At 40.1% G+C, this 15,757-nt stretch overlaps 1 protein-coding gene across 1 annotated transcript in view; it reads right to left on the bottom strand.

The window, feature by feature from the left end:
• LOC124739843 (uronyl 2-sulfotransferase-like) overlaps positions 1 to 15,757 on the bottom strand; it is a 170,155-nt gene that overhangs the window by 11,613 nt on the left and 142,785 nt on the right. Inside the window, exons 2-3 of the mRNA XM_047248618.1 lie at positions 9,155 to 9,312; positions 4,606 to 4,800 (exon numbers count right to left, since the gene is read on the bottom strand). Coding sequence (XP_047104574.1) covers positions 4,606 to 4,800; positions 9,155 to 9,312 — 353 coding nt within the window. The remainder of the gene's footprint in view (positions 1 to 4,605; positions 4,801 to 9,154; positions 9,313 to 15,757) is intronic.

A 15,757-nucleotide genomic window follows, 5' to 3' on the forward strand; every position in this document is an offset into this window, starting at 1 on the left:
GGACTTACATGCCCCGTTGCACTTGGCTGGTTATTACAAGGACAGTTCATGCTGTTTATGGATGACACTGGATCTGTCTGATGATGTCTAATATGTGCTTGATTGGAGACAGATCAGGTGATCAAGTAGGCCAAGGCAACATTCAGCTCCCTGTAGAGCAAGTTGTGTTACAATAGTGGTATGTGGGCAGTAGCTATCCTCTTGGAAACCACCCCCTGGAATACTGTTCATGAATGGCAGTACAACAGGTTGAATCACCAGACTGACATACAGATTTACAAGACCTCTTTCAAATTCAGTGAGGTGTTGATAATGGCATCTTTCTTGTCTTAAAGGCATTCGTGATCACACATAGTCTCACAACTGTCACAACACATATTTAAAGCAAACCTTATTTGCATCCTTATAGTGAGGCTGCTAGTGCCACTCTTATGTGACTGGTGTGAAATTTGAATAGACAACATTTTACAGATGTAGAAACACGCCCGCCAACTTTTATGTTGCATGACTCCGTTTTGGTGTTGCAATTCTCTTCCACCAGTGTTTACTGAAGTACCATCTTAAAAAAGCTGCTTAAATAACCAGTCAGATTTCAAAGTGATCCCAAGATTGGCAACTTACTTTAAATGTACACAGAAACAGAAAGATGGCTAAAGCCGGAGATAAATTCTGCCAGAATTTTTACAGAGGCGCAAACTGTGTTCAGAAAGAATTGATTAAATAAAGTAGGTGGTGGTGTGTTTGTGTCTATTGGTAGTAGTTTATCTTGTAGGGAAGTCGAAATAGATAGTTCCTGCAAATTACTATGGGTAGAGGTTATACTCAACAGCCATACCAAAATAATAATTAGCTCCTTCTACCAAACCCCTGACTCAGATGATATAATAGCTGAACAGTTCAAAGAAAACTTGAATCTCATAACAAACAAGTACCCCACTCATACAGTTAAAATTGGAGGAGACTTCAATCTACCCTCAATTTGTTGTTGAAATTACGTGTTCAAAGTTGGTGGTAGACAGAAAACATTTTTCAGAATTGTACTAAATGCTTTCTCTGAGAATTACTTTGAACAATTAGTTCATGAGCCCACATGAATTGTAAATGGTTGTGAAAACACACTTGACCTCTTAGTCACAAATAATCCTGATCTACTAGAGACCGTCATTATGGATACAGGGATTAGTGAACACAAGGTCATTGTAGCGAGTCTCAAAACAATATCAACCAAAACCACTAAAAATAAATGCAAAATATATCCATTTAAAACAGCAGATAAAAATTTGCTTGATGCCTTCCTAACAGAAATTCTCCGTTCCTTCCAAGCTAATTATGTAAGTGTAGACCAGATATCGCTCAAATACAAAGACACAGTATTGACAGCAATAGATAGACTCATATCGCATAAGTTAATAAGAGATGGGACTGATTCACCATGGTACACAAAACACGTCAGAACACTATTGCAGAAGCAATGAAAAAAGCATGCTAAATTCAGAATAATGCAAAATCCCCAAGACTGGCTAAGTTTCACGGAAGCTTGAAATTTAGTGCGGATGTCAATGCGAGATGCTTTTAATGGTTTCCACAATGAAAAATTGTCTCAAAATATGGTAGAAAACCTGAAGAGATTCTGGTCATATGTAAAGTACACCAGTGGCAAAAAACAGTCAGTACTGTCACTGTGTGATAGCAATGGAAAAGCTACCGATGATGGTGCCACTAAAGCGGAGTTACTAAATACAGTTTTCCGTAATTCCTTCACAAAAGAAGATGAAGTAAATATTCCAAAATTCGAAACCAGAACAGCTGTTAGCATGAGTGTCATAAAAGTAGATATCTTAGGTGTTGCGAAACAACTCATACCACTTAAGAAAGGCAAGTCTTCCGGTCCAGATGGTACACCAATCAGGTTCCTTTCAGAGTATGCAGACACAATAGCGCCTTTCTTAGCAATCATATACAATCGCTCAGTTGACAAAAGGTGTGTTTCTAAGGACTGGAAAGTAGCACAGGTCACGCCAATATTCAAGAAAGGAAATAGGAGTAACCCACTGAATTACAGATCCATATCACTGAGCTCAATTTGCAGTAGGATTTTGGAGCATATACTGTACTCGAACATTATGAATCAACTTGAAGAAAATGACTTATTGATACATAACGAACACGGATTCAGAAAATATCATTCTTGTGCAACACAGCTAGCTTTTTATTCCCATGAAGTAATGAGTGCTGTTGACAAGGGATCTCAGATCGATTCTATATTCCTAGCTTTCCAGAAGACTTTTGATACAATTCCTCACAAGCAACTATTAATCAAATTGTCTGCATATGCAGTATTGTCTCAGTTGTGTGACTGGATTAGTGATTTCCTCTCAAAGAGGTCACAGTTCATAGTGATGGACGGTAAATCATCGAGTAGAACAGAAGTAATATCTGGCCTTCTGCAAGGTAGTGTCATAGGCCCTTTGCTGTTCCTGATTTACATAAGTGATATAGGTGATAATCTGAGCAGCCCTCTTAGATTGTTTTGCAGATAACGCTGTAATTTACTGCCTAGTAAAATCATCAGACAATAAATTCCAATTACAAAATGATCTAGAGAGAATTTCTGTATGGTGCAAAAAGTGGCAATTGACACTAAACAAAGAAAAAACTTGAGGTCATACACATGGGTACTAAAAGAAATCCCATAAATTTTGGGTATACAATAAATCGCACAAATCTAAGGGCTGTCAATTCGACTGAATACCTAGGAATTACAGTTACGAGCAACTTAAATTGGAAAGACCACATAGATAATATTGTGGGGAAGGTGAAACAAAGACTGCACTTTGCTGGATGAACACTTAGAAGATGTGACAGACCCACTAAAGAGACGGCCTACACTACACTTGTCCGTCCTCTGCTGGAATATTGCTGTGTGGTGTGGGATCCTTACCAGGTAGGATTGATGGAAGAGGACATCGAAAAAGTGCAAAGGGGTGAGAGTGTCACTGATACGATATGTGAGCTGGGGCGGCAGTCACTGAAATGAAGGCGGTTTTCTTTGGCGAGATATATTTACGAAATTTCAATCACCAACTTCCTCTTCTGAATGCAAAAATATTTTGTTGACACCCATCTACATAGGGAGAAATGATAATCATAATAAAATAAGAGAAATCAGAGCTCGAACAGATAGATTTAGGTGTTGCTTTTTCCCACACACCATTCGAGAGTGGAATGATAGAGAAGTAGTATGAAAATGGTTTGATGAACTCTCTGCCAGGCACTTAAGTGTGAATTGCAGAGTAGCCCTCTACATGTAGATGTAGATGTAAAATTATGCATCTCACAAGACACAGAAAAGCAGAATCCTTTGAATTCACTATCAAAGATTCCCAAAATGAATCAACCAAATTCATACAAACACTTGGGTGTAAAAATTTATGTGAATATGAAATAGAATTATCACATGGTTTCAGTGATAGGTAAAGCAGTTGACAGACTTTTGCTCATGGGCAGGATACTGGGAAAATGCTGTCAGCCTACAAAGGAGGCTGTTTACAAAACACTTATATGTCCTCTCTTAAAATATTGCTCAAGTATGTGGGACTCATTACAAGTAGGACAAACAAGAGCTGTTGAATGTATTTGAAGGACAGCATGAATGGTGACGTGTTTGTTTGTGTCTTGAATGAGAATCACAGAAATGCTGAAAAGCTTGGGTGAGCAAGATGCTTGGAGATAGATGCAAATCGTCCCACTGAAGTCTGCTAACAAAATTTGATGATCGAGCATTAAATGAAGAATCTAGAAATATACCTCAAGCCACTTATCACTCCTGTAGGAACTGTGAAGATAAGAGTAGACTGATTACAGCATGCACAGAGGCACTTAGATAGTCATTGTTTCCATGTTCCATACACAATTTGAACAGGAAGACACCCCAACATGTGGTACAATGACAAATACTCTTTATCACTTCACAGAGGTTTGTAGAGTCCGAATGTAGATGTAGAAAGTGATATTACAAAGTGTGCTGCAACAAAATGGTCATTATGACATGTTGCTTTGATTGAGAAATAATCTTATTTATATAGTACTAAAGTAGTTATATACAGTGGTGCAGAATTTCCAGTTCCAGTATGAGGATTTACTCTATTCTGTGTCAGAAAGTTTATAATCTGTATGGAGAGTTCATAAATTAATTCATTATCTATGTTTCATTCATCATATGAAAGTAAATAAAAATTATCTATTTAAAATATTAAAGAGAACTGTGTAATGTGCATCCATAAGTGATGTCCTATGAATATCGTGTGATATACATGTGTGTGTGTGTGTGTGTGTGTGTGTGTGTGTGTGTGTGTGTGTGTGTGTGTGTGTGTGTGTCAACAGAGTGAATGTCATACAAAAGCTGTACAACATTTACCAAACAAATATTATTGTTTACATTCCTACTTAATGCAGGTGTAGGATTTCAATACCCATGAAATCATATTCATTACTAAAGAAAAACAAAATTATTACTGCTCTAAAATTAGCTATGTTTCATGAAATACTATTATATTGATAGTGAATTAGTAGCATTACAAGCATAACAAAGGTATGAACACTTACATACACCATTCCTCATGTCCACAGAAGTAAGGTATTGTTAGATCATATGGCTGCCCTGTTTCAAATGTACATTCAGGATCTTGAAGTGCAACACATTCATCAAAATTAGAGCTGATGAAATTCTTGTTGAGCCTTGGAGGAGCATAAGGCAAATCAGGATTTCTTGGATCTGGTGTTACTCTAGCATAATAAAACCTGAAAATATATGTTAAACATTTGTAAAGACCCAATCTGAATAAAAGTAAACAAATGAGACTGAAATCAATTCATTGTGACTCATAATTCACACTCTCATACTTTACTATTTCCCATAATAATATGTACTACCAACAAATATGGTATAATTCATGAAATTATCCACATATACAGCAGCTGTTTCATATGATCAGATCTTTGTTTTTGGTGTTTTTATTACTTTAGAAAAGCAGTTATGTATATGTGAGGGATGTTAAAAATGGATAATTCTTGAATTGCAAACTTAGTACTAGTTACATCGGTTGAGATGAGCTGTGACATTGGTGAAGGAGTAACATGGGCATTCCTCAGACTAAATCTAAAGAAACAATGGAAATCCTAAGTTGCAATTGTGTAATATACACTGAAGTGCCTAAAAACTGGTGTTGGCATGAGTATTCAAATACAGAAATATGTAAACAGGCAGAATATGGCACTGCAGTCAGCAACACCTGTATAAGACAACGAGTGTCTGGCACAGTTGTTAGTTCAGTTACTGCTGTTACAATGGCAAGTTATCGAGGTTTAAGTGAGTGTGAACATTGTGTTATAGTTGGCGCATGAGTGATGGATCACAGCATCACTAAGGTAGCGACAAAGTGTGGATTTTCCTGTATGATCATTTCATGAGCATGACTTGAATATCAGGAGTCCAGTAAAACATCAAATCCCTGACATCACTGTGGCCAGAGAAAGATCCTGCAAGAACGGGACCAACAATGACAGAAAAGAATCATTCAACATGACAGAAGTGCAACCCTTCTGCAAATTGCTGCAGATTTCAATGCTGGGCCATCAACTAGTGTCAGCATGTGAACCATTCAATGAAAGATCATCAATATGGGCTTTCAGGGCCAAAGACACACTCTTCTACCCTTTATGACTCCATGACAGAAAGTTTTATGCCTTGCCTGGGCCCGTCAACACAGAAATTGGACTGTTGATGACTGGAAACATGTTGTGTGGTCAGACAAGTCTGGTTTCAAATTGTATTGAGCAGATATACATGTACAGACATGGAGACAGCCTCGTATACATGGACCCTGCATGTCAGCATGGGACTGTTCAAGCTCATGGAGGCTCTGTAATGGTGTGGGGCACATGCAGTTGGAGTGATATGGGGTTCCTGATATGCCTAGAAAAGACTGACAGGTGACATGCATGAAATCATTCTGTCTGATCACCTGCATCCGTTCATGTACATGGTGCATTCTGATAGACTAGGGAAATTCCAGCAGGACAATGTGACACCCCACACATCCAGAATTGCTACAGAGTGGCTCCAGGAACACTCTTCTGAGCTTAAACACTTCTGTTTTCCACCAAACTCGCCAGACATAAACACTATTTAGCATATCTGTAATGCCTTGCAGTGTGCTGTTCAGAAGAGATCACCACCACCTCGTACTCTTAGAATTTATGGACAGCCCTGCAGGATTCATGTCATCAATTCCCTCCAGCACTACTTCAGACATCTGTCGAGTCCATGCTATGTCATATTGTGGCGCTTCTGCATGCTTGTGTAGGCCCTACACAATGTTGCGAATGTGTACCAGTTTCTTTGGCTCTTAAGTGTATATTCATTCATTCACCATATCCTGTCGATTCTGTCATGAAGGATAAGCTTTGGAGATATGTAACAAGTCAAAGTAAATATTAATAAAGTGGATCACCTGACAGACACTGTACTGACTATCACTGAACTGCTATAAATTATTTGTGCTCACTCAAACCAAATTTGGCATTGGAAAATTGATATGAAGGATACTATCTGCTGCTTCCTCAGTTCTATCTGCTTAGTGTGTATATGACTGCACTGATATTTGATTTGATTTTTTTTTCGTAGATCCAGTTTTATCATACTGCACAAACTGTACAACTGATATTGGAGAGGTCAAAAAAGAGTTGCGGTAATACATAGTAAGCAAATTAAAATTAGGGACATATTCTTACAATATCATTTTAAAATAAGTTTTTGTTACAGATTCAGAAATTTGTACAGAACAGAAACAATGCTTTATTAGAAATGGGTTTAGTTATTTGTAACACAATAGCAGTTATCCGTGTCCCATAATGAACATTGCTTCTTGTCATTCCACTTACAGAAATCTTCAGTCCTGGAGTCTACATAATTAGATGATTTGTGGAAGAAGTATAGCCATTAATTTTTTAAATGCTTTTCTGTATTTGTAGAGTTTATCAATTTCTTGTTTTATCAAATGGATGAAGATCTACACAATGGAGGAGAGGAACCCACTCTGAAAACTAGATATAGAGGGAAAATCTGCTTGGAAATTATAAATTGTGTTCCTGTCTGGTATTGCAGCTATTTAAATCCTACACACTTTAACTAAAGGTATCCATACACCTGTCAGTGGACATTAATATTGGGAGTGCCTGCCCTATCACTTTGTGATGGCTTGGACTCTGCTGGGGACTCTTTCAATGGGTTTTCTGAATGCCTGGAGGAATGGCAGGCCATTCTTCCTCAGGAGCTGAAACCAGACAAGGTGATGATGTTGGACACTGGGATTTGGAGTGAAGTTGACTTTTTAAATCATCCCAAAGATGTTCCACTGGGTTGAGGTCTCAACTCTTGACCAGCCAGTCCATTTCAGGAATGTTACTGTTGACAAACAATTGCCTCACATATGCTGCTTTATGAAAGGGTGCATTGTCATGGTGATACAAACAGTTATGGTTGCCAAACTGTTCCTCTCCTGCATGCACTGCACAGTGCTGTAAAATATTTTCATATCCTTCCAAATTTAGTGTTTTATTAAGCTAATAAGAGGACCACATCCTAACTAAGAAAAAAGAAAAAAACACACACACACCACCTATACTGTAACACCACCTATACTGTAACATCACCTTCTCTATACTTCACTGTTAGCAATACTCATAATGGCAGGTAATGTTCTCTTGACAGTCACCAATAACCTCAAGTTTGATTCATAAAGTGCCTCAGTCTGCGGTCCACCACCAGGAGCACCAGCATAGTGCACAGTTAAAATGGCTACTTTGACTGGTGCACAGTGGGCTTGCCATATGTTTTGGATTCATGAAATGAACTCTGCAACAACTGTTTGGTGAAAATTTTGCACCAAATGAGGTAAAAGACTTCCAAGCAGGCCTACAATTTGCTCTTTGCACAAGAATTTTTTGAGACAGATTGTTCACTGTGACATGATAAATCACCAGGTTGCCCACATTTTGATGATTATGTCAAACAAGTTAGGAAGAGCTTTGCCTGCAGTACACAAAAACCAATGTGACATGCATCTCGCAAGACTGGCATTCCTCAATAGACTGTCTTGTGAGTACTGTGTAGACATTTACACTTGAAACGATAAAGATTCACAATGGCACAGCACATTAGTGATGCAGATAAGGTTGCTGGTTGAAGAATTCTGTTTGGAAATGTTGCATTAAGTACAGGATGATGAGACATCCCTAAACACAATAATCTTCAGCAGTGAGTCATCATTTCATATCAGTGGCATGGTGAACACCCACAAATGCAGAAAATGAGACAGCAAAAATCCACACACAGCCATGGAATGCATTCATGACTGCTCCAAAGTTGATATGTTATGTACACTTAACAAACTGAAAATAGAAGGCCCTTTCTTCTGCATGGAGAAAATTCACTGGTATTTTGCATGTGGATATTCTTGAAAACTTTTTAACTCCTCAAATCAATGAAGATGACAGAGATGCATTAGTTTACTACCAGTAAGATTGTGCACCACCTCATTTCCTCACAGAAGTTTGAGGTATGCTCAATAATTGCTTCCCATGCCAGTGGATTGGCCTTGAAGAGCCAATCACATGGCCACCTCAGTCCCTAGACTTGACACCACTGGATTTCTTTTTCTGGGATTTCATTAAAAACTGTGTGTAAGTTCCTCTCCCAGCAGACAATTTAACCAACCTGAAAAATCAAATCTACACTGCCATTTCACAATTTGCTGCATTAGGAGTGTGGGAAGAAACTTATTACTGATGGGGTGTTCGCTGCATCACAAATGGTAGTCACATTAAATCAAAATGACACTTGACACTTCTATGTGAAACTTGAAGTTGTTTGTTACAAAATGGCACACCTACATATTCTGTAAGTTATCCCAATAAATTTCTACATCACTCCAAACTTGTAAAGTCGTTTTTGACTCACCCTATACAATCATAGGAGCATCTACCATTCTTATGTACCAACTGAAATTCTGTGAGTGCCCTCTGTTGCTGGTGTAATTTCGTGTCGGTTCATATACGACTGAGAAGACAAAATATATGAAAGAATTCTTCATACCTTGATGCTGCTTTGTCCACAGGATCTCTAACAAGGTTTATGTATGTTGGAGACTGCTTATCAAACAGTGTGAAATTTATAAAATACACATGACGATCGAAAGCAACTGGGACAGCTTCATCACGTATGGTCTTCATTATCGTTTCCACAAGACTTTCCTGCAAAGGAAATGATAATATAGAACAAATTCCTTGAAGTTGCTTTGTTGTTTTGAGAACTTGTCTGTTTCAGGAGGGCATAACAAATACAGATTATAAAACACTCAGTAATCAGTTCCCTAGTATCAGCCATTGCATCAAAGTTTTTTGTCAGTGAAAAGCACTACTTTAGGACAAACTTTTATTTGTAAAAGTTTTATGTATTTCTTGAAATAAACATTGTTTTAATTTGACCAGTTCTGAAAAGAATGATAAAATATGTTTTTCAACGTTGAAGAAGCTATACTTGGTTTGGTACATCCCTGTTAAGAATTGCAGCAAATATTCATGAATGTTTCTCACTTCATTGTAACCTATTTGTTAATAATTATTTTTAGGAAAAATCTACTGCTAAAAGAGTAAGATTTCTTGATCAGTAAGTCACCTGATGAGAATAACAGTATAAAGTTCTTATTTTTTAAACAACACAGAAAATTATTTAGTGGATGTGTCACCATGTGTATATAAGCTTATTGCTGAATACAGAATTGACTAATCATGCACAGCTCACATTAAATGCCATACAATTTACAACATTTGGAATCCTGTTTTGATTGCTTGTATACAAATATCACATAATTTTGAGTGGATTTAAAACTGAACATTGGAGATGAATCCTTTTTCTGTTCAAAAGTTAATTTTATGTCATTTATGAGGCTCAGCTAAGTTCTTTTAAAATGTTATCAATGGTATTGTTTACAGTTAATTATTATTCTTTAAGTTAGGATGAGTAACCTCACGAGGTTAGCTGAGGGCACTAATGCACTGCTTCCCGGACTCAGGTAGGTGCACCAGCCCCAGATTGAATCTGCCCAGTGGATTAACGATGAGGGTCGATGTGTCATCCAGCCTGGATGTGATTTTTAGGCGGTTTTCCACATCCCTCTAGGTGAATACTGGGCTGTTCCCCATATTCTGCATCAGTTACATGACTAGCAGACATTTAAAAAACGTTCGCACTATTTCATGGTGTACACTATGTGCAGACAGCTGGGGTACACTGATTTCATCCAGGGGGTACAGGGTAGTGGCAGGAAGGGCATCTGACCACCCTCTGCCACTAACATTGCCAAATCCGTAATAACAAGGCTGAACCTGCACTGCGGTGGGACAAAGGCCCAAAGGAAATGAGGATGAAGTTAGGAGGAGAAAATTCTCATTTTGTAAAGAACAAAGCTGCCCTCCCCCCCCCCCCCCCCCCCCTCCACCCCTTCCTCCAAAATGGTCTTCATGAACTCAACTTGTGACTGCCCTACAAGATAACCTGTTAGTTCAGAGTTCGTTTGAATATAAACGGAACATATAATAGATACCAAAGAAGTTGATTGTATTGTTGCAAAAGGTTATCCTAAAAGAACTGTTATACATGAATATATTGAAAAAAGAAACAAAAACAAAATGTCAGAGATAGTGACAAAAGATATGGTGGTGTAAATCTTCAATCATGACATTTCCATGGAAAATATGTCAGCGAGCTACAACAGTTAGAGAGGGGAAGGAAAACTGAGTCAAGGTAAGGACTTGAGACTCTGAGAACCTCCGCTGACAGGTCACTTTCGAGCAGCAATTGCATACATTAATGAGGACATGCTAGGCCTGACATGGGAGAACCTGGAATATAACTTAGCTGTACTGCAGGTGACAGATGGCACACAAAATGAACTCTGTTAAATGGGCACTAAATCTTTATATGTGTGTAAACATTATGCCATAAACGTCACAATTCTACCTGTCCCAGTTTCTGAAATCTATGTGATTAAAATTTTAAAGATAATTTTGGAACATAATGTATGTCTGTTAGATTTTGCAGTTAACAATAACACCACATCGCAGTTAATTCACTCTTGCCACATGAGAAGTATTCTACAGTAAAATAAAATGAAGACCCAACACATAATAGTGACAGTATTTTTTATCACAAAGATCCATCTACTTTTTCTTCAGTGACTTAACAGAGTTCAGTTTGTGTGCCATCTGTAGCCTGCAGTCCAGCTAACTGTGGCAAGATCTGCTAATAATGGGCTACCACCCTTCCAAAATTTGGAACCTTTTTTATTTTTGATTCTGTTGTTAGATATCATCTCCTTCACTGAAAAAATGTTACCATTATGAAGGAAAGTTGTACATACTCACTTTCTGTGATTTTTGTATCCCTTGTTCGTTCTGTACATTTTAGCTCTTTCTGTGTTGTCTTTCTGAGATGGTGATGGAGAGGAATCTTGAAATTGGTTGTATGAGTATGAGAAATTGGATAAAACTGATAGGCTACAATTACAAAAGACTGCTCATTGTTACTCTGAGCCAGCCACTGTCGCCGAGCGGTTCTAGGCGCTTCAGTCTTGAACCGCACTGCAGCTACAGTCGCAGGTTCAAATCCTGCCTTGGGCAGGGATGTGTGTTAGGTTTAAGTAGTTCTAAGTATAGGGGAATGATGACTTCAGATGTTAAGTCCCATAGTGCTTAGAGCCATTTGAACCATTTGTTACTCCAACATGTGGAGCCAGTCTGTCTTCCTTTCTAAACACTCTATGAACATTTACATTTATTGAAAATAAGTTGAAACAGAAATTCTTTAGGCAATCAGTGATATGTCAGAACTGTACACACAATGCAAAATAGTACTTCAATAAAAAGAAAATGTTCAAAATCTGTATGAGGAGGATTAGAAACATTGCTGAACAGCTTTCTGAGTGTATCATCATGGTTTCACGTGTGATACGCAGTGTAGCCAGCCAGGTATCTGAATCCTTCAGTGGAGCTGTCAGTGAAACAAACTTTGATCTAGGTTGAATGAGATCAAAAATAATATGCTGAGTCAACATTCACTGAAATATACACTCCTGGAAATTGAAATAAGAACACCGTGAATTCATTGTCCCAGGAAGGGGAAACTTTATTGACACATTCCTGGGGTCAGATACATCACATGATCACACTGACAGAACCACAGGCACATAGACACAAGCAACAGAGCATGCACAATGTCGGCACTAGTACAGTGTATATCCACCTTTCGCAGCAATGCAGGCTGCTATTCTCCCATGAGACGATCGTAGAGATGCTGGATGTAGTCCTGTGGAACGGCTTGCCATGCCATTTCCACCTGGCGCCTCAGTTGGACCAGCGTTCGTGCTGGACGTGCAGACCGCGTGAGACGACGCTTCATCCAGTCCCAAACATGCTCAGTGGGGGACAGATCCAGAGATCTTGCTGGCCAGGGTAGTTGACTTACACCTTCTAGAGCACGTTGGGTGGCACGGGATACATGCGGACGTGCATTGTCCTGTTGGAACAGCAAGTTCCCTTGCCGGTCTAGGAATGGTAGAACGATGGGTTCGATGACGGTTTGGATGTACCGTGCACTATTCAGTGTCCCCTCGACGATCACCAGTGGTGTACGGCCAGTGTAGGAGATCGCTTCCCACACCATGATGCCGGGTGTCGGCCCTGTGTGCCTCGGTCATATGCAGTCCTGATTGTGGCGCTCACCTGCACGGCGCCAAACACGCATACGACCATCATTGGCACCAAGGCAGAAGCGACTCTCATCGCTGAAGACGACACGTCTCCATTCGTCCCTCCATTCACGCCTGTCGCGACACCACTGGAGGCGGGCTGCACGGTGTTGGGGCGTGAGCGGAAGACGGCCTAACGGTGTGCGGGACCGTAGCCCAGCTTCATGGAGACGGTTGTGAATGGTCCTCGCCGATACCCCAGGAGCAACAGTGTCCCTAATTTGCTGGGAAGTGGCGGTGCGGTCCCCTACGGCACTGCGTAGGATCCCACGGTCTTGGCGTGCATCCGTGCGTCGCTGCGGTCCGATCCCAGGTCGATGGGCACGTGCACCTTCCACCGACCACTGGCGACAACATCGATGTACTGTGGAGACCTCACGCCCCACGTGTTGAGCAATTCGGCGGTACATCCACCCGGCCTCCCGCATGCCCACTATACGCCCTCGCTCAAAGTCCGTCAACTGCACATACGGTTCACGTCCACGCTGTCGCGGCATGCTACTAGTGTTAAAGACTGCGATGGAGCTCCGTATGCCACGGCAAACTGGCTGACACTGACGGCGGCGGTGCACAAATGCTGCGCAGCTAGCACCATTCGACGGCCAACACCGCGGTTCCTGGTGTGTCCGCTGTGCCGTGCGTGTGATCATTGCTTGTACAGCCCTCTCGCAGTGTCCGGAGCAAGTATGGTGGGTCTGACACACCGGTGTCAATGTGTTCTTTTTGCCATTTCCAGGAGTGTATTTGCAATTCATTTTGGAATCATCTTACTCACTGACATGTTTGAGCCATTAAACAGTGTTGGCTGCTACCTTAAGTTGATACTGACTGGAAAGGAGTCAATACTGAGTGTCAAAATTCAGTCTCGGCCAATGCAGCTACTCCCATCAGTCACCTCACTGAGAGTCTTCGTAGAATACAAGTATGCTCTGATTGTACTCAAATGACATAGTATGAAATAAAACAGAGCTTCTTTTGTTTCAACCACACTTATGGACCTTCAAAACAGTTCAAGCTAGTTCTGAACCTGGAGTTGAGTTAGAGGGCACAGTGATACCTAACCCAGGGCCACACAATGCATAAAAAGGCAGTAGAGTATAGTTTTGAGAAAGCATAAAAATATCTAGAAAATTGGAATAAAAAATATACAGCAAGTTTTAAGTGATGACTTCTTTCTGAAAATGTATGAAAATTAAAGTAATGTCACACATGCTATGGGCTATGACATTGATAAAAAAAGTGTGTATTAATCTTTCAGAAAATACGTCTTACTTTTCTGACGATTTTGCATAAAGGCCTTTTGATGACTGAAGCAAATGTACTTAATGTATAACAAGATGGCGTCTTTGGGGGCCAACCCAGTGATCTGTCACCTATAACTGAACAATCTGCATGTGCGTTGTCTGTATCCAAGAACAATGGGTAAAGAGAATTGACAGAAAAATGAATGGAACCTCTGTTTCAGCAATGTTCTGCAAAGGTTCATATTGACTTAAGAGAAGATCAGTTCAAAAATGCAGCTGTGTTCAAAGATACAACATAATTCCCCATGAACAGTGTGACAAACAAACAAATTTAAGCTATGTGGCTACCAAATCCATAGGACTTATCATTGTGGTTGTTCACCTTATGCTAAAACTGCCTAATCCTGTGTTTTAATGGAATCAGACAATCATTTCTAGAAGAATATGAGAATTTTGCAATGAGTAAAATTCTGTACTTTGCATTGGATAAGAGAAGAGTGCTCCCTCCTTTGAAGATGACCATGATACACTTAGTAGTTACTACAATCAAATTCTGATATGTTATAAGTACACTTAAAATTAATAACATTATACAAGGTGATTGCTTCTAAAGATTCCTATAAGATACAGGGGCTGAAAAAGATATGGAAATGCCAAAAACACAACACACTTCCATGCTTAATGCAGTATAGGAACTCCGTTGGCATTGAAAACAGCTTGTTTTGGAATGAACAAATATGAGTCCTGTGTGGTTTTCAAGGGAATCTTATACCATTATTCCTGCAAAATAGTGGCAAGTTCAATGATGATAATGGAGACAGGTAATGATCTCACCATCCTTCTCTCTAAAGTAGATCACAAAGCCTCAGCTATACCAGCCACAACCACCTCCTTGTCATGGGATACAGACGTCACTGCCCCAAAGCCAGGACCATAACTATGTCCATGTGGGGCACCTGGGCAAGTACACAAAGTGGGCTCCCTTTCCTTTCCTGCATGACGGCCCCCATGTCAGCCCAAAACTCTTCATCCACACGTCATCTTTCAGAGGCTCTTTCCTGTCCTCCCCTCCAACATGCGCATATGCACCCCAGCCCCCCCCCCCCCCCTTACACACACACACACACACACACACACACACACACACACACACACACACACACACACGGTGAATACTATGCACTAAGAAAGGTACATTTTTATAAAAAACAATGCAGCATTTCCTGGACTGTATTTGTGACCTCAGTGAAATTCGTTTTATCAACATTAGGCCACGGTCCAAGGCAGGGTTTCATGCCTAACAATTTGTTTCCTAATGCTGCAGGCATCATCAAAGGCTACAAAGACTCAGGTAGCAGTGAAAATGAAATGATCGTATGGCATTGATTGCTGGGGGCCCCCACCTGGTGATGGTCAGCCACTGAGTTGCAAGCCTCTCAGTTGCTGCCACACTGAGCGCCTTGCATGTCAATGATGATAAAATGATGAGGACAACACAACACCCAGTCCCTGAGCGGATAAAATCCGCAACCTGGCTGGAAACTGACTCTTGGCAGCAGTTTCAACCTCAAACAAGCCCAGCAGGCCAAACTGTTTATACATGGTTCAGTCACATTAATGTGACCACCGCCTATGTTGGACATCAAC

Source organism: Schistocerca piceifrons, chromosome 1 (assembly GCF_021461385.2).
Source record: "Schistocerca piceifrons isolate TAMUIC-IGC-003096 chromosome 1, iqSchPice1.1, whole genome shotgun sequence".
In the NCBI taxonomy this organism is placed as follows: Eukaryota; Metazoa; Arthropoda; class Insecta; order Orthoptera; family Acrididae; genus Schistocerca; species Schistocerca piceifrons.